Here is a 20209-nt window from a genome sequence, read left to right on the forward strand (position 1 = left end):
ATATGAAAAGGTTGGTAGGTACAGGATTATCTCGTTATTCCTTTCCTCGACACTTTGAGCGCAGTATAGCCAAAAGCGTTCATCCGTCTGAATATTGCTTTTGGACTAATTAAGCCCAAACAAATGGGATTTAAGGAAGCCTTACATCCGCCAAGGGCTTTTGATTAAAAACAGAAACGACTGTGTTAAGAGAAGGGGATCATCTGTTCCTGTTTTTCACTTCTCTGGTGCTATCAAGTGATGAAGCTGCATCTGATTTTCGCCAGTATGCAGTGAAGCACAATCTGGTAAGGAACGTGAGTGCTTCCCTCACGTAGAGTAAAGACCCAAGTGAAGTGCACTTGACCTTGTGCCTTCTTTCCAAGGTGAAGATCGACGCACTTTCATCTCCTCAACGTGCCATAGAAGCGCAACATGAAGTTTAACACAAAAGATGATAAAGACTCACCTTGAACCATGTACTGTCTCGTTTGCCTTTGCCTTTGGAAGTTGGAACCATGTTGTACTACAATTTCTGTGGCGGGTGTACTGGCCTACTGGGTTGGGTGGTTGTTCACCTACCTACGCTGTGTTATTATCATAACATAGTCAATTAGGTACGCTCAGCCCTGCGTTTGTTTTGCTAATAAAATCTGGGAAGAGCATTTGCATTATTGCACATCAATTTTAAGGTAATAATAATATTCAGCCTGTGTTGGCCCGAATTCCGTGGCATTGTAGCTTGCCAATCCTATGATTTTAATTCTCATGTAGTATTAATTCATTAAGAAATTGCAATCCTGTGCAATTAAACAAAGTCAGAATTTTGAGTAACATGAGTTAGCTCCCCATCTGAGTACTATTTCTTAGCAACCAACCTCTAGATGACGTTAATTTTGATGAAAATTAAGTAAAAATGTTGCAAGGCAAGCTTCATCTCTTTCTCTGCATCCCCATTGCGCATTGATCTGATTATTATCCTGGTTTTGACTCTCTTATCCAGAGGTACCACTTTCTGATTACTTCCACAAGCCAAACCACAATTGCTGAACTGAAAAGTATCTTTTAAATTTCATTTCTGATTTCTAGGCACTTTTTACAATGGTAACTTTTCTTCACAAGGCATTTCCCAACTTGAACACCAACTCTATCAGCTCCTCTGAGAGCAATGGTGAAGAAACATTTTGGGAAGCCTTAATATACATAATTTTTTTCCTTATTTCTCGATATAAATGAGGAGATAGGAGGTTTGCAAGACAGAGAACTAAACTCGTTGACTAGGAGTTTTAGCATGTGCAGGCACTCCCCCTGCTCCTCTAATCGAAAAGGGTACACCACGGCTGGAGCTCCTACTGATTAGATGGTAGTCTAAAAATAAAACTATAACCGTGATATCGTCATGAAAATGCCTCCTCACTCCTCGATCAATCTTTTTCAGGTCTGAGTATCTCATTTCTCTCTTTTTTGCAGCTTCCCGGAGTGCAGTTTTGATTAATCTTTTAGCAATTCCCTGAACAATTATGAAGAGAGGTTAATAAAGATGGTCAATACTTCTACTATGAAACGCAAGTTCAGAGATCGGAATCTTACATTGCGTGGATAGTTGTGAACAATGTCAACAGCCTCCTGATTACTAAGGTGCTCCCATAGACCATCGGATGCAAATATAAGAAACTGATCTTCAGGGCTGAGTTTCTGCACCAATATTGATGGCTCAGCACTAAGGATGGGCTTATGAAAGGGTTTGGGAAGTCTAAACTTTGCTAGCAAAGGTTCTTTGTTGAACTCTGCCTTCTTCAAGTAGGCATCACCAATGGATCTTGAAACCTGCAATGGTACAGATAGTTCCATTAACAAAGAGCCTCATCCTAACAACACTTTTTATGCAGTGCCCCTGAGTTTTTCTTTTGGATATGCAGAAGTTAGACTTACTGTAAAAATAAAAATGTAGTAGTTATCTAAGAACTATTGTGCACTTATAAAAGGGAAAAGAAGCTTAGGGAAATTTAATGCAAAGATCACCTGTATAAGACCCTTCACACGCCAAACCTTGTGCTTCAAAACCACTATCTGTGAATCGTCAGGATGCAATTTGCGTAGCTCTTCTCTTACAGACTCATTACTTGCGTTGTGCTCTGTCGATAACTGAACAGCTGTAACATCTCTGATGGCCCTCTCAGATCTCCCTAAAACTACTCGAGAATCTCCAGCATTCGCAATATATAGCACTCCACTACATATGATCCCCACCAAACAACATGACCCAACTGATGCAATCTGTGGCTTATTCAACCATTGCTTCTTTACAAGAGAGAGGAATTCCTCTTCTGTTGCTGAGAATGCTTTGCTGATAACATCGACTGATATCCCCTGACGCTCCGATGTGAATTCTGCACCATATATAACCGTCAAGTCAGCACCTACATGCATTAGCTATACATATTATCTATATTAAGGGAGAAATGCACATTTAAACAAGAAAATGCATAGTTTGGTAATAAGGTGCATTATAGGGAGTCGGTATCATGCTTGAAATTTGATTCATTTAGTGGTTTACTGGCCATGAAAACAAAGACATTTGATCCAAGACGTGGTTAAACTCAACTCAAGTAAACCTTGTCCCGACTATATGGAGTCGGTTACACGAATCCTGTTCCACCATACTGCTCTGTTCAGTGCTACATCCATTGTTATGGACCCTTAAATCATTTCTCACTATTTCAACCCCTGCCCCTCTTGATCCAGGATGTGAATGCCCTCCCAGAAATGCATACATGGACCATTAACATTTAAGCTCAGTTTGGAAGGAATACAAATACAAAAATGTAGAGTGCAAACTCTTGTATTTTGTATTATTTTTAATGTATTTGCACTGTACATATTTGTATTTGTACTCTTTCCAAACTGAGCCTTAGGAAAAGAATGCTTGCACATAGATGCAAAATTTCCTATAAAACAAGTCAAATTGCTCTTCTTGGTAAGCAAAACAAATAAGAGTATGCGATTATTCTCTATTTGTCTAACAATGTTAACTCTTTATAGGTCTGAAATTCACTCTCTCTCATGAGGGCAATTCCCATTGCTCAGCTAACTATATATCTTAATTTATCAAATAGTAAAGAAGCTTGCTACAATCATTTTATTTTACCTGGAATACTTGGGGCAATTTGAGATGATCAACATAGTGGAAAAATCTTCAAGAGAATCAGAATGGAGAAAATTTATGACCCAATTCCAATCACTCCACAAGATCAGAGAGATAAAAACACAACATTGGTATTTAACTAAATAATTTGAAGAGAGTCAGCTGAGGAACAACATACTCTTGAGATTTTGGAACAGTCGGTCGTTTATGAACCTGGACGTCTCCGGACCGCCATGGCCATCATAAATTCCAACGAACGTCCCTTGTGGGCCTGAATCAAGAGAGCTCAATGGTCCCGACTCGAGTTGGCTCTGATCTTCCAATAAGTTGTTGGCTTGAATTACAGCCATGGAGAATTCCCCGTTAACATGGTGCCCTGAATCCTTATACCACAGCAACCCATCGACCCGTCCACTTGCATCTCCGCTTTTACTGTCCTCAACAGAAGGCTTCCAACAGGGCGTGACGATCTTCATGAACCCAGATGATACCATATCTCACTCACATGTCTCATCCAAACCATCCAGCAATTGAAATGTTTATCAATGCTAGATCCAAACCAAGACCGAAACCCAGTTTTAATTCAAGTTTCTGCTTATGTTCCAAACCAACGACCCAATTTCTGGAAACTGAAGACCCACCCGGGAACCCAGACACCATTAACATATATATAGATCTCCAGGAGGAAAAAAATAAAAAGAAATGGGTATTGGAAGAAACTGGAGTAGATGAGTCCAGGCCAAGAAAGCTACACTTTTTAATAGAATTCACAAAATTAAAAGGGATATTTGCCTATCATACCTTGAATCTGGTTGTCGGGGTTTTGACAGCCCATGTGTATGGTGACTTCAACAGCAATCTTAGCTGGAAAATCCCATTTAGATTTATGGTGACAGCGTCCGATCAGAGATCAGAAAAATCGTAAATAGATAAAGGGAATGGGGGGCAGAGTGAGATTTGGATTTTTTTTTTCTTTGACAGGAAATCTTCAATTGTGGCTGTACTAGATGGGTAGATGTCGGGGTGGAGATGGGGGAGAAGAAGCCTTTGCGTTGTTCTTGATCGTTTTAAGGTGGGGTGGGGTTAGTTTATTGTTTAGGTAATTTTAGAAACCTCTCGTTTTCTTTTCCTCTCTCATGAACTAATGAACTTAACCTTCCTCATTTTTCTAATCTTTTCACTCATTTCCGAGGGTTTGTTTCCTATAGTTCATTGGCTGAGGTTTTGACCTCGACGAGCAACAACCCATTTCTTTAGGCAACTTTTGCTCACCTCTCCTAATTTTTGTTTTGTCGTTTCAGAATGATCTCTCTATCTTTCATTCACTTCACTCTCAGTTTTGAGCAATGTAGATTTTGTGGCTCTCAATCAATCAATGTCATCCATTTCTTTGACGTAATGAATTAAATAATTCCTGCAATTCCATTTATAACCAAGGGCTATGACCCAGTTTCGGCCCCAGCCATTTAACTCTTAACAGGGGTGGACTGGATATCATTAGGACTTAACATTCTGTCATTTTGTTTTTTCTTTCACATAAATAACTAAAACAACCCCATTTGAAGTGTGAAACTGTGGATGTAAAAACCCTTGAGTTTCTGCAAATTGGTAGGGACTAGGGAGGAGCTTGGTCTGATGATCTTGTTATTTAGTAGTAGTATCTGCATTGTTCAATTATCAAACCGTGTATTGACTGTCAATCAGATTCAGAGTTTTTGTCTAATTTAATGGGCTTTGTTAACATTGCTGGCATGGTCCCCTGCGGTTGCAAAATTGGGCTAAAGCCTAAAAGGTCAATAACCCAAGTGCCAATGGTGGACCATACAGTCAAATGAATCCAACTCATGACATTTCATCAGCGATTGGATGACAACTGGCACTGAGTTTATTGCGTGTACACGTGGCCACGCAAAGCACACTGACCATGCATCTAATGCTGGACCCTACAGTGATGACCCCAGATCCACGGTGTTCAAAACAGTTGTAGTTTCAACGGTTAGGCCCAGCCACAACAAAGCTTTTTCGTCGACCCATCTGGGAAAAGGACAACCGCATAACATGTGGCTCTTCTCAACTGCGACCAATTTGACGTTGAGGTAATGCTGCTATTATTATTGTAAACGTTGATCTCTTCTTGGCTTATTGTTTTGTCTTTTGGTGAATAAGCCATTAAGCTCCAAAAGCTGGATGGGTGGTACGTAACATTTCAGTAGTTCAACCGTTTGTTTGATAACTGCTCCTAGGCTTCTAGCATTAATTCGTGGCCTTGTATCAACTATATATCAACTACTTTTCTTTTGCTTTTTATGAAACAAGAGTCTGGAGTTGGAATGCGACTCTCAACATTCAATATCCTTCTGGCATGGTGGGTCTTGTGAAAAGACTTGTCCATGTTTATCTTGCATGGAGTTCAGGAGTTCTATGCTCATCATTTACCTCTGTTTCTCTTTGCTTCTAAGGGTGAAATCAACCCATTCATCACTAGTATTTCTCATTTCTCTCTCTTTGTTCAAAATCACTGTGTGAACTGAAGGGATACATAAGATATACAGGATATAGATGGATATATACTTGGATAGATCATACAAGCCTCTTTTCAACATTCTGAACCTCTTTTGTGAGAAGAAATTAAAGAAAAAAATTTCACAATAATCTATTTTTGTGTATAAGGGGAATGATGAGGAAACTCCAGTAGCCACCCCTGTACTGTACTGTATATTACAGTACTGAGGAATGGAAACGAACAATGCCATTAGCAACTCTCTGAATCTGAATTCAGCACCCTACAGACATCAACAGGAACCTGTGAGAAGACACAGCACAAAATACAAAATAAAGCTGGACATGTCGTCAGGGTCCCATTGAATTGGAATAAATTTAAAGCAACTAACAACTACGTCGCTGTTTAATTTGATTGACGCGTCTATCTCCCACAAGGAGGAAGAAAATCAAATCCCAGTTTACAGCAGAAGCCAGCCCAACTGAAACTGACGGGAAATCAGGATTCTTCATTTCACTATTTCACAACTCTTCAGCAATATCGCCAAAGAAAACGTATCTTCATTCTTCAAAGACCCAAAATAACCAGGGTTCGTGGGGTTGTGGTTTGTGGATGGATGATATTGACTATTGAGTGTTGAGAACTTTACCTATAAAGAAACAATGGTCCACCATGACAATCTGATAATTTTTTCCCCTCGGAGAGATTCTGGTGCAAGTGAAACATGCTGCTAATAATATCACCAGAAATTCTGTGGTCCTACGCAATGCTTTGAAAACTGAACTTAGAAGACTGGATTCGTGCTTTAATTTAATAACTTGTTGTCAACCAGTCGGACTGTTAGACGGAACTGGAGTCCCCTTCCATTCCCAGTTTTACAGATTCAACAATTGTCGGTGCTCTCAGTTTCTTGTTATGTTGACTTGCTTCTGAGTTTTGACATCACTAAGAAGGGTATCTGATTATGACCAAATAAGTGACAGAATGAAAGTATTCTTCTTACTCTTCTATCAACATCTAGCATTACAGCAGGGGTTTGAGTTTTCCCACTGTACTGAATGGCTGAATGCAAGTAGTGCACTGAATTCATAGTAAATTAATGAGGTTTCTCATTTAATTAATTTCCACTTGCAACTGACAACTTCGGCTACATGTCCATGGGATTTTCTCATGGTGATTACATTAGTCCATGTATACAGCATTGTCATTGTTGCATGGAATTAGTATGTGCTTAATTTTAAAGATCCAATTTTGCCTTATTTTCTGTAATAAAGTAAATGCACACCGTTCCAATTAAGTACAGAGTTCAGTCTATTAGGAACTATATATTTTCTTGTTCACAAGACAATATTAATAAAACATACCATAGAGATATGTAGCTTGGAATTACAGACCATGGAAAACTATAGGAAGTATTATCAAAAGGTATGAGCTTGTACTAGACAAAATGTGGGATGGATGAAATGGCAGATAACGATTGTGGTTTTCTTTGAGGCTTCAAAAAATTGTGGTTTTCTTTGATCAGTAGAGTATAGATTGTGGTTGCCCAAGATATTTTGTAGATCACTGGTTTGAACTTTGAATGATATGGACACAGCCCCCCTCTCTCTGTCTATACCAATGATGATGTGTGTGAATTCTGGCCACTGGGAGGCATGGATGAGCTTGGTCATCTACTTCCTACTATAGGCAAACTACCTAGTCCTTAACCTAGGTTTAGGTTACACTTTTTAAATATAGCAGGCTCTTAGAAAGCAATGTAAGGTTGTTATTTGTGAAGGATAACGTTCATGAGTTGGGAAATCCCGAATGTGTTTGGATTTTTGCTCTGATACTTTCTTGAGTTAGATCTTAACATTGATCTCTTGTGATCTTATTATCATCATCACATCTGTAACTCGATCAATAGGTCTCACAGTTGAGCTGTACCCATTTACTTTCAGTTCAAACTCTCAGTCTTGGCGGTGCTCAGCCCGGCAGCCCGATGTCTCTATATATGCCCAGAACAGCAAGGAGCCTTGCGAGATGAGTTTGATTGATGTGTTGCAAAGGAATGGACCCCTGTCCCTTGCAAGTGGGTTCTCACACAGAGGAGACACTCTTATGGGTCTTTAGCTCGCCACAAGGCCCATTAATGGAGAAGGGCTTTACCCAACAGTATGGACTTGATTATATTGATCGTACATTTAGCCTTGTTGTCAAACCCATTACCATATCTCTCCATTGCTATATCTAAGAATTGGCCCATTCACTAACTTGATGTGGCATTCTAGATGAAGACATACATGGCCTAGCGGCTTTGATTCGTTGGATTACTAATTCATACAAAACAATTCAAGAAATATGGCTTTATACCTCACCTTGTACATCGTTAAGGCCATGTTTGGTATCAAGGTTTTTAAAACCGAATTGGACAACGAACCATTCAGGGGTCCAGTTCCCATGTCGAATGGTCCGACCATTCGAACCAAACAGGCGGCCCGTTCTGACAAAAAATAAAAAATTAAAAACGACCAAAAACCATTGGACGGTATGAATGGTTCAATTGCCTAGGTCAGCAGTTTGCTGACCAAATCAACCATGGTTTTTAAAAACGAACCGGTGATCGAACCGATTAGGGGTCCGATTACCGGTTCGAATGGTTAACCGGTTGGTTCAGCCGTTTGCAAACCAAAATCAACGGTTTTGGAGGAAAATGGAACTGGTCAGGTCCCGGTTTTGGAAACCATGAAATCAATATTTTTTTATCCAAAAGACGGTTCTAGGGTAAAACAGAACGTGATCACTTCCCAATTTTCCGGTCCGATCGTCCGATCCAGTCCGATTTTGAAAACATTGTTTGGTATCAATGCAGTTTTCTCATAAATAGCCTTAGAATTCTATAAAGAAATCTAGGTACTCTGCACATTCTTTAAAGTTATTTGGTGGCAATTAGGCGCCACATAGGCAAAAAGGATAAAATGTTTTCTCCTGCACAAAATCCCAAGGAATACTTGAAAGTTTGAAAATACTTGAAAAGTCTACATTGTCTATTGGATAATCATTCTCATTTTCTGATATAAGCATAACTAGTGGCTAAAGAGTAAAAAGGACACAAGTCATTGTATAATTTTAGTCAAGAGAGATGAGGGGTAATTTAGTCCTTCAATCATATCACGACACGTGGCATTGCAGAATAGTAGAGTGACACCTTGGCACCACGTAACCAGACCCTAGGAGGACCTCAGGTCGGCGTAAGAAGCGACCTACTTTCACCGATCTGACATGACTCTGGTTAATGACCAGATTGACGTGTTGAGCGACCTCCCCCTTAAGTGGACTATCGCCTCCGAATTCCCCGGGATCACGACGCCACGTTGGAAGAGCTGGTTATCACCCCGCCCGCTTCAGGTGAGACTGGATAAACATTAACTGCTTACACGGAGTCCACTTCCATGCATGAAGCCACCTCCGAACAGGCGGACCGGAGATCCTGGACACGTTTCGTGAGGCTTACGACAGCTTGCCTATATAAGGGCCTCTCCTCGAACCTCATAAGGTATGTGTGATTTAGCACTCAAGCTCTCTATCTCTCTCTTGCTTTCTAGCTCTCAGAAAACTCTAGTTCGCTAACTTAAGCATCAAAGTGCCCATACTGGGTAAAGTAGCCCAGGTACTTTAATATTTTCTCTCTTTCCTCAACCAAGCAACCTATCTAGTCCGGCGTCCGAGCTATCCACCAGTAGGGAGCTACCAAATTACGCACCATCAAAGAGAATAATGGAAGAATGATATTCATATACTATCGTGTTTCTAATCCATGCTCATTTAGGTGGTGTTTGGAACCACGGGCGTTTATTCAATAAACGTTGCCACATAAGCATCATTCCATGATACCCTACGTATATATACAAAGTATTCTTATAACTTTTTGACTTCTAACTCTATAGCTTTAAAGTTTAAGATTTATTTATATGTGGTTTTTTATTTATTTTATTTTTTTTAATGAGAAAAGTGACATCTTAGATTCTATAAAACAATTTTCTAACTTAAATTAATAGATTTTAGGTCTTCAAAACGTGTTAAAAAATACAATTGAAATGCTATGGGTTAGGTCGAGTCAGTATTGGGTTAGACCCTATAGGGTTGTGTCGGGTTTGGAAACCATGCATTTTAAGTTGGGTCGGGTTCAGGTTGAGGTAACGTAGGGTCAGATTAGGGTTGAGGCAAACCCGTGCATCATGTCCACACATTCTGCCATCTTTGAAGTTGGTGAAATGAGGATTCCCTTTACAGGTTGGTAATTAAAATGAAATTTATCCAAAATTTCCAAATGGCAAGAGCTAATATGTAGGGGTGGCAACGAGCCGAGCTTTTCACGAGCTGCTCGAGCTTGGCTTGGCTCGGTTTCAACCGAGCTCAAGCCCAATTCACTGTCTCGATTGTTAAACGAGCTGAGCTCGAGCCTACTGGAGCTTGGTTCATGAGGCTCGCGAACAAATGTGGCTCCTATTCACGCGTTACGATATATATGTTTGATATTTAATATATATAATAAAAATATTATATTTATTAATTATTATAATTCTTAATTTTTTAAATATCAAATAAAAATATTTATATATATAATTTTTTATTTTTATAAAGTATTTTTTCTCAAAATTGAGCTTGAGCTGAGTCAAGTTCGAGCGTATGAAATTTTTATTCGAGCTCGAGCCTTGTAGAACAGTCTCGAGCCGAGCTCGAGCCTGGTAGTATTCGGCTTGACTAGGCTTGAATCCACCCCTACTAATATGTAACAACTACTACTAAGAGCAATAGTACAACTGGTGGTGTCAACTAATTAATGTTTAAAAAATAGACCCGGTGCTAAACCGTTTTTGCCTCTACAGGTCATCGGTACGATTGGTGTAGTCGAATGGTTTAGACCATGCCATGTCAGCGCTTATATGTGGTTAAATTTACATTATGGAATCAATATTATTAAATTTATATTTATTAATATTTTAAATAATTATTAAAATTTCAAGAAATATTTATTTAAAAAAATATCTTTTCAATAATTATTAGAATATGGATAGTTTTCTAGGGTTAATGATTAACTGAGATTGATAGAATGTAGGCAGAAGTGGTTGTGGATAACCACTTTTGCATTTTTTTAGGAATGGATTGAAAATTGTGGTAGTGGGTTGTGGGCTTTAGTAGCGACTTCTAAAAAAATGCCACGTGTCTAGCTTTTCAGAAAAATGAGAAGGCCATGTGTTTGAATGGTGGGGAGGTGTAGCCTGGTAGTGGGTTGTGGGCTTTAGTAGGAGTTTCTCAAAAATTGCCACTATCCTAAATGTTTTTTAATAAAACTTATGTTTTTTTTCATTTTTGTATTTTTATGTTTTATTAATTTTTATTATTTATTTATGACAATAAATGTTAACACATTTGATCCAAAAGTTGAACTATTGATCTTTTCCAAATAGTAAAATAATTTTATTTTTTGTTAGTTATAAATTATGTATTTCATTTTCATAATCAATAAAAATAATTTTTGTTTATTACACTTTTTTTTTAATTTTATTAATAAAAATATCGTAAATGTGTCTAATTTTTCTACATTTTTATAAATTTCTATATTTATTTTTTAAAAATTTTATTACCTAACTATGACTTCATAGGTTGATCAATTTGATTCGAATGTTGAATTGCTTAACCACCACTTGAATAAAGCATGGTTTTGTTTTTGACTGAGTTCTATAAAATATGGGTTTACATTGTTAAAAATATTGATATAGATCTAATTAGTAGCATTTATTAATGAAAAACAACTTAAATATATAATTTAATAAGAGAAAATGAGAGTTAATACCTTTAAGTATAAGACTTAATGAAAGGGGATTAAATGAAGTGGAAAGCAATAATTGAGGTTATATTTTCAACCCTTACAATTAAAGATGGAACTAATAGATAAGTACGGGCATTTTAATAGCCATAAAAACTTCTATTAAAATTGTAATAAAATGACTTTTATACCCTTTCTCAAACAAAGAAATAGAGGGTAATTTTAATCCAGAAAACTTCCACTCCACATTTGCACTTTTATATATATATATATATATATATATATATATATATATATATATATATATATATATATTAGCAATAAATAATATATAAATATGTTTTAGATATGTTATATGTATTATTTTATGTTTAATTTATGTGTTTTAATTCAATTTTAAATTGTTTATGTATAAAAAATATTAAAATTTGCAATTTAAGGCCAAAAAGGGTTTTTTTCATGAGAATAGAAGGGCAAGGCGCTTATGGCACTTGTGTCGAATGGTTTTTGACCATCTAGCGGGTCTTGATTGAACCGGATTCGGAGTCCTGGTTGGGTAACAGTTCGATTGGCTGGGTCAATGGCGGTTTGGAAACATTGATGCCAACTTTCAAGTGACGTTAGCTTAATCACCATTATAGATATCCACACTAATCTCTTTACGTTTTTCGGTGGGCAAATCACAAATGAGAAGGCTCTACAGAATAGGAGGTAGCCTTTCTCATAAGCCAAAAATAGCAAGGCAAGTTACCCAAAATTAAAAAAAAAAAAGATCACCCCAATTGAATATTAGAGTGTAAAGTTGTGGCCTCCAAAAGTCTACATGTATTAAGTGTGCAACCCACAACCTAATGACTGAGTTAAATAGGTCAACGGTTGAACTGGTCGAGTCAAACAGTTTTTTACCAAGTCAACGTTTTTTGACTGATTGGTGAGTTTTAAGAGAACTAGACCCAGAATCCTAGCCGGGTGATGGTTTGAACGGTTCAACTGGTCAGGTCAACGACAAGTTGAAAAACACTAGGGATTGTATTCCCCTCCTTGTTCCCGTCCCCTAATCTTTGATGGGTTGGTGGTAGTGTTTTCAACCTGATGTTGACCCAATCGATTGAACCGCTCGAACCGTCACTGGTCAAGATTCTAGGACCAGTTCGAGTAAAACCCAAAGAAATGTCAAAAACCACTGACTTTGTCAAAAATTGTCTAACCTGGATGGTTGGACTGTTAACCTGATTGACCCGATGATGGGTCGCAAGTTGCATACTAACTATGTATGCAAACTTCAGAGGCCATAACTTTGCTCTCCAATGTCCAACTGAGGTGGTGATTTTGGGTAACTTTTCGAGATCTATGCGTCCCAAGGACCCTTAGGTGCCTTGCCCCACTATTTTCGTGCAAAAAACCCTTTTTTGGCCTCAAATGACAATTTATAATATTTTTATAAATAAAAATAAAAAACTGAATTTAAAAACATATATTAAATATATACATACATACATACACACACACACACATATATACACACACACACACTTAAAATATATAATGCTGATGTAGCATGGTCTAAACCGTTCAACCCGGCTGATTGAACCAATGACCCACGACCCGAAGGCAAAAACAGTTTGGCCTCCTGATTGGTTGGTGGTATTTGAAACCAATGCCATTTTTTTGAGAGACATTTTCTCAGAAAATGGTACTACATAAACATGCCATTTTCTCAAAAAAAATATTTTTTCTAGGTTTTCTATTGGTATCATTGTTGTTGCTGCCACATAGGCATTTTTAAATGTTGTTTCAGCATATTATTACTAACAATAGTAAGAAAAACAAGAAAACACCAAAAAAAAGCATTTTCTCAAATAATACTTTCCCCGGTTTTTAAGATATGGTGTGAACAAATGTTTTTTTTTTTTTTGAAAAATGACTAACCAAACATCAGGCATTTAAAAGTTAAAACAAAAACAAATTTCAGATATGGTATTGATGTGATACTGTTTTCCGAAGAATGACATTGATGCCAAACAACTACAAAATCAACCTCCATCCCCTATCACCATCAAAAGTAGATTCTCCAACGGACACCTGAATCTCTGAATTATTTTTTTAGTTACAATTTTCATCAAAATAATATGAAAATTGAAATTTGTCCACTATATGTAGTGATCATATTGTAATTAGGTCAGGGAGGAGATTTCATTCCCTATCTCCATCCCTGATCGGGTATCCGAATTATTTTACATGCATAAAACTTTCAAGAGGATCACAACCCATCACCCATATGCTGTTTGTAATTATGTGATGACCGCTTCCATCACATAAAATTCATCCTCCAGCTCTTTGAACATATTTCGGGGTCAATACTGCAAAATTAGGTGTGATATTTAGCAGAAACATGCATAGAACCCACCAAAACTTGTTGAGCCGTATAGTCCAAATGAAAATTTTAAATTATAGCTCAAAATATCTGAAAACCTGACTGGCATAAGAGAAAAATGGTGTAAATAACAACAAACATCAGCTGTTAGATAGCTTCTCCCAAAAGATAGAGCATTGGCAAGCAAAAACCTTGTCCAAAGCATGTTGTAGAACACTCATCAAATCAATCAGCCAAATTTTACCAATGTATACCATGCAAACAAATCTTCTTCCCTCAACCTTCTCTAAAACCCTGGGCAAGATGCAAAAAAAAAAAAAAAAAAAAAATTCTGGTGGGTTGGCAGTTCTACCACTACAAGAAACTACAATTTAAAATGGGCAACAATCTGCTCTCCAAAATCCTTTGGTGGTTTGGGAATAAGAAAATTCTCCTTGATGAACAAAGGTCTTATGCTAAAGTCAGTTTGGAAACTTCTAAATCCAAGGAGCAGTTTCTGGTCTCAACAACCGAAAGCAAAATATTTTCGGGAAAAATATTTCTTTGAGTTAAAGGCAAAAGCCTCAAACTCCCTTTGGTGGAAATGTATTATTAAATTAAAAAATAAACTAAAAAATCACTTTTTCTGGAAGATTGGAGATAGCAGATATATCTCAGCATTTATGGACCCATGGGTGCCTCAACTTGAGAGCAACATTCCGGCCAAAAGAACTAAAAATCTTGATTTCCTCCACAAGAAAGTTTGTGAGCTAATCACAGATCACCAGACCTGGAATGTTGATCTCCTCAACAACCTTTTTGAAGAAAGAAGTCTCAAAAGAACACTAAGTATCCCTCTGACGAACTTGCAACAGCCTGATAGACTTCTTTGGAAGAATACAAGCAATGGAGAATTTACAATAATCTCAACTTATCACTCACTCTTAGAAACTTCACTCCAAACACAAATAAGCCCTCTAAGTTGGCCCAAAATTTGGAAAAGCCCATGCTCCCATAGATGCCAAATCTTCATGTGGAAGTTTCTCCACAGAGCTATTCGAACTAAGACAGAAATATGGTGTTGTAGGAAAAAGGAAGAAATTGGGTGTACTTTCTATAAAGAAACTTCTGAAACCCACGAGCATCTTTTCTTGCAGTGCCCTTTCCCAAGGGCGATTTGGATTCAGGTCAGGTTGGTTTGGTTCCAGAACTCTATTTGAATTCTGGCCAAGTGGACCTAATCCAGTGGTGGTAGTAGCACAATTCCCACTTAGAAAATAAAGTGATAAAGTATAATTACATTGCAATGGTGTGTGCCATCTTCAGAAGCCTTTGGGATGTAAGAAATGATCAAATTTTTAACAATGTCAACCCAGACCCCCTTCAAATACTGAGAAAGGATGAAAGCTACTGTAGTTACAAAGAACCAAGGCTTAAACTCCTCAATCCACCAAATTCTCAATCAGAATGAGATTTACAACAAGTCTTCTCCTCAGACATTTCGATCATTCTAGTTGATGGCTCATGGAATCCATTCACATAGATTGCATCTATTGGTATATATATGTTCACTCACAAGTCTCATCTTATCCTTGCAGAAGGAGAATCATGCTTGGCAAGATTCCCAACAACAGTTGAGCTCTGGGCAGTGATTAGAGGACTAAGAAACTTTTTTTTTTTTTGTATGGGTTTTAAGACAGGTTTTTTGTTTTCAGATACCAAAGCAGTGCTAGCAAAACTCAAAGGGACACATAAGCAGATGCCATGGGACCAACAAGCACTTTATGATTATATTTTGAAACTTCTATCTTTTTTTGATAATATTAAAATCATGTATGTAAGCAGGAATGTCGTTCTGTCAGCGCATGATCTAGCAAAGAGAGATCGGTATATGAACTGTTTTGTAAATAGCTATGCCAGCTCGGTAAACCTAACTCCACTTTTTTGTGAACTCATGTAAAGGGATTCAAATGATCCCTTAATTTCCTCTTAATGATTCCAGTTTTCTATCTTTGCTGAAAAAAAGAAAAAAAAAAAAAAGTAGTCTCCATACCGATTGGGTCGGGGAGGCCGAAGGAGCGGCATGGAGGGAGAAAATTGTCATCCCTGTCTAAAGAATTTTCGAGGAAAAGCCCTTCTAGAGCCTTTCTAAATGTCTCATGTTCTTCCGAGATTTGAAGACCTTTGAAGCATTTCATCGAACATTTGATCGTTGATAAACCATTAGCGTACATGAGTAACGGGATCCTTCCCCCTTACTGGTGAAATCCAAACGCCAGCTGAGTCATTGCTTTTACTTCTCAAAGGTGTTTGATGGGATTTGTCCTCCCTGTGCGCCTTTTACGATCTCACCAAGAGGTAGGACAAAGATATGACCCCGCTTCTGATGACAATCAGACAATGTCTGCGTGTCACGAGCCGATCTGCATTTCCCAGCAAACAAGAACATCGAGGGCCGAGGAGAGGGACAACCCAAAAATAAATAAAGAAATAAGAAACTAACCAAAGTACTGCGTGCCCCTTATTGGCCGAACCTCGTGGGCAAATTGTAAGTGCTTAGAAAAAGCTACTTACTTTAAACTTGTTACAGAAGAAGCTAGAACTTGATCCAAATGACAGAAATACAACTTAATTTTATATTATGCTTCCCGATAAAATATAACTTCTGTCAAGTTTTCAAATCCACCGGCTTCAGCTTGGACACAGAGTTTAAGCTTTGTGGGTTTGTGGATCACACATCCTTCTGTGTGCAAAATATTCAAGTACATTGTTTGAGAGGATTCGGAAATCCAATTTGGTTACTGAGCCGTGGAGTGGGAGTGGAAATGAAAACTGAACTCCCCCCTAATTCAATGCCGTTGACGTCGATTGCACTTCCTAGTTCCTAGAAATTCTGAAATCCGCGAAAGGATAAAAGAATGCGAAATTGAAGGTTCAATTCTGTTTCTGGACTTTCTCCGCTACAGGATTGGACCTAAATGGAATCCACAAACTTGCCGAATCCCAATCCGCCCCTCTTTCTTTCTATCTGAAAACAATCTTGTCATGTCGTCTGGTGACTAAAAAGCACGGACCTTCTCTCCGTGCTTGGTTTTATTCAAAAATCCAAAAACCATTTCAAGCCCGAACGGTCCAAAAGTACTTTCCAGGTCCCAGCATCTCGACGCTTCTTTCCGTGCAATCTTCTTGCCAGTTGGCATGCAAATGCAATGACCGAAAACCTAAAAAATGTACGTGGTACCATCTTGTTGTCCAACTCATCACTCTTCTTACCTCATAACTGCTTCAACAAATGATGATTCTTGTACATAATTTGGAATCAAGATTCAAATGGAGATCAAACTGCCTCTATTCAAATTAGAGTTCGGTTTGGCTTTGGAAAAGAGAACAAAAACAAAAACAAAAACAAAAATTAAAGAGACAATCAACTGTAAGTACTTAATAGCTGAATTGCCCTAGGTGGGACACAGGAGTGTTAAAGAGACAATCAAATTAATGCTAAGTGTATTAGAAAGGCAATTTTAAGAGATGTATCGGGATATGCTTTGAATACGCATGTATATTGGAGAAAAATTAAGATACGTTTGGAAACATTATAAATATTTTGATAAATTATAAAAATACATCAACAATACTAAATATAAAACCTCATTGAGGTGTATATACACTAAATTAATATATTTTAATGATTTTATAAAAAATATAGTGTAGCTAATTATAACTTCATTAAAAATCCTATGCTTAACTGTAATTTATAAATTATAATTTTTCTTAAGTTTTAATGTTCTATATAATGGGAATGACCCAACTCTCCTATCCAGCCATAAAACATGTATTGGCACAACTTCTATGTGAAAATATAATTAATAATTATTTATTATTCCGAAAATTCTAAAAAATAAATAAACATTATATAATATATTCAAAAATAGTTATTAAAGAAGAAATTTCAATTGCTTTGTGGATATGATAGATCGTCAATAGAATTATAATATATTCAATCATTGTGATCAAATAATAAAATATAATTAATTAATTATTTATTTTTTAATTCTAAAAATAAAAAATAATAATAATTATTAAAGAAGAAATTTCAATTGGTTTGTGGATATGATAGATCATCCATAGAATTATAATATATTCAATTGTTGTGACCAAATGAAAAAATATAATTAATTATTATTTATTTTTTTAATTCTAAAAATATAAAAAATCAAAGAAAATTATTAAAGGAGAAATTTTAATTTCTCTATGGATATGATAGATAAATCCATACATCTAAAATATATTTAGCCTTTATAGGCAGAGAAAAAATTACATTTTTAAATTTTTTTGTTAATTTATATTTTCATGAAATTTCCATAAATCTACTGATAACACAAAAAAAAAATATGATTTTGAATGTAAGAAATGTAGATCAACATCAATTTAAACATTTAAGAAAAAAAAATCACAAGATATTATAAAAAATACCAATTTTTTTCATATTTTTTTTTTCAAAATTTGAAAAATCTTTTAAAAAATAACGGTTCACACTTGTTTCTTGCAAACTTTTGCAAATATAGCACTCTAGGAATGAAGTTTGGAGTTTTAGAGTCATTTGGGGGGTGAAAGAAGGCTTATTTCAGGGAAAAGAAGCTTGCTTTCCCCCTTTAATTTTTTTTTTTTAGTTTTTAGTCGTATCTTTTTCGTTGATACACTATCGATACACATGAAAAAAGATGAAACATCCAATTTTCATGTGTATCTCGTATCTATTCTTCAAAGATACGATACAAGCATATTGTATCAAAATTTTAAACCTTGATAATGCCCCATATCTGTATTGAATGATCGTAAACCCTATGTATTTTATGATTGGTGTGGATTATTATCGTTGGTATAATTTGTGTGCAGTTGGATTGTCGTGTTAAAAGCATATAGCACACTTTTGCTTAGTGTTGCAAATTGGATTGTTTGATTTGAATAATTTCAATCACTTTGGGCATGGATTAGGCATCTGTTTGGCATCGATGTTGTTGCTCCAGAAAACGGTGACACATCAGCGCCACATTAGAAAAAATGGTACTCCGGGAAACGCCTGTTTGTTTGGAACCATTTTTCCATAAAGTGGTGCTCCAAGCCACGCCTTGAAAATTGGGAAGGCATGGCTCGGAGCAATGCCAGATTTGGCGTTTGCTGGAGCTGTAGTTCGTTGCTGCCAATAGGGACATGAGGTGGCAGTGACGGGGACATGACATGGCATTGGATAATAGGTACCGGTGCTGAAAATGTTTCCTAAAACATTGGTACCTAACAGAGAACGTTGTTGTTGCTCCAAAAAACGTCCTACCTAGCAACAACATTTCCAAATTAAAAAAAAAAAAACATCATTTTCTCAGAAAACGATGCTTCCAACCCACACATCAGCATCGATACCATACATATACTAGAATTACACTTCACACCCATTTACAGTCTGAAAATTTCCCAACCCATCCAAGTTGCACCGTGATTCAGGATTTGTGTTTTTAAAAGGCAAGAGCACAAAGCCCAATTTGAAGCTTTGTGCTTTGGAATTTAGAAGTGTTTTTTGACTTTAGATTGTTATATTTTTACCAAATGCTCAAAATAATTTTGACACGTCAGTTTTGTTTTTCATAGTTCAAAGCTCAAAAATAATAATATACCAAATAACTGTGAAAAAGAGGTGGCTTGAACATTTACTGTGAAAAAGAGGAAGTATGTACTGCCATGATGGAGCGAAATAGAACTCGGTATCATGCATCAGATTGCTTTGTACAAGTTGCAGGCATTCATTCAACAGCCAAGAGTATGAGCTCCATCTAGTTCATATTTGAGAGGATCTTAAACTTTTCATGGTCATGGTTTTGAAAATAGTGGAAACTTGTTTTTCGTTGTCTGTTTTCGTTTTCAGGAATGGGTCCCATGTATTACATCGTAGATTCGTAATAGATGAGCAAAATAAATAAATAAAAGAGAAGCTCCACTCATCCACTGGACCACTGAGATTAAATGTTTCCAGATTTTGAAAACATTGCTGTTCGATAAGACTGAAAACACTGCTCCTAGCAGCAAAAGTTTCCAAAATTTTAAAATCAACTATCTCAAATGGCAAATGAAGACGGCCATAAAATAGTTAAGCCCCTGTTTGAGAGTGCTTAAGCGCTTATTGGAAAAGGCACTTATTTTAAGCCGGGACCACACCGATAAGGCGATATAAGTATTTAAATGTATTCGAGAAATAAGTCCCAATAATTGCTTTTTCAGGAAATAAGCTCATTTTGAATTAAGCTCAAAATTTTGACTTTTTATCAAAGCACTTCTGTGTTTCTGGCCAACTTGGCCTGCCTTATATTTTTCAAAATGCCTATAGTACCTCATTAAAAAAGCACTCCCAAACAGGGGAATGCAGAAGTA

General features: G+C 36.8%; 1 protein-coding gene across 2 annotated transcripts; it reads right to left on the reverse strand.

Annotated features, from left to right (window-relative positions):
* Nucleotides 1-1026: 1026 nt before the first annotated feature.
* Nucleotides 1027-4427, reverse strand: LOC104594709 (putative protein phosphatase 2C 38). 2 transcript variants are annotated; one of them, XM_010255138.3, is made up of 5 exons: nucleotides 3926-4427; nucleotides 3303-3753; nucleotides 2002-2369; nucleotides 1570-1806; nucleotides 1027-1489 (listed from the first exon to the last, which is right to left on the reverse strand). In XM_010255138.3, exons 2-5 carry the CDS (start codon nucleotides 3616-3618, stop codon nucleotides 1244-1246), a joined length of 1167 nt encoding a protein of 388 aa, XP_010253440.1. In that variant the 5' UTR covers nucleotides 3619-3753; nucleotides 3926-4427; the 3' UTR covers nucleotides 1027-1243. The 2 variants fall into 2 exon arrangements, with proteins under 2 accessions (XP_010253440.1, XP_088754279.1); XM_088898153.1 differs by having other exon boundaries at nucleotides 3303-3800.
* Nucleotides 4428-20209: the final 15782 nt, after the last annotated feature.

The sequence above is a fragment of the Nelumbo nucifera genome, chromosome 2 (assembly GCF_055504915.1).
Source record: "Nelumbo nucifera cultivar China Antique chromosome 2, China Antique-T2T, whole genome shotgun sequence".
NCBI classification, from domain to species: domain Eukaryota; kingdom Viridiplantae; phylum Streptophyta; class Magnoliopsida; order Proteales; family Nelumbonaceae; genus Nelumbo; species Nelumbo nucifera.

Bases quoted from the DNA above. Each gene is read 5' to 3' on its own strand.
- LOC104594709 (XM_010255138.3), bottom strand. From the start codon at position 3,618: ATGGTATCATCTGGGTTCATGAAGATCGTCACGCCCTGTTGGAAGCCT. The intron at 1,807-2,001 runs GTGATCTTTGCA...GTACCATTGCAG, and splicing joins GTGTGAAGGGTCTTATACAG to GTTTCAAGATCCATTGGTGA. The intron at 1,490-1,569 runs GTAAGATTCCGA...ATAATTGTTCAG, and splicing joins TTCACAACTATCCACGCAAT to GGAATTGCTAAAAGATTAAT.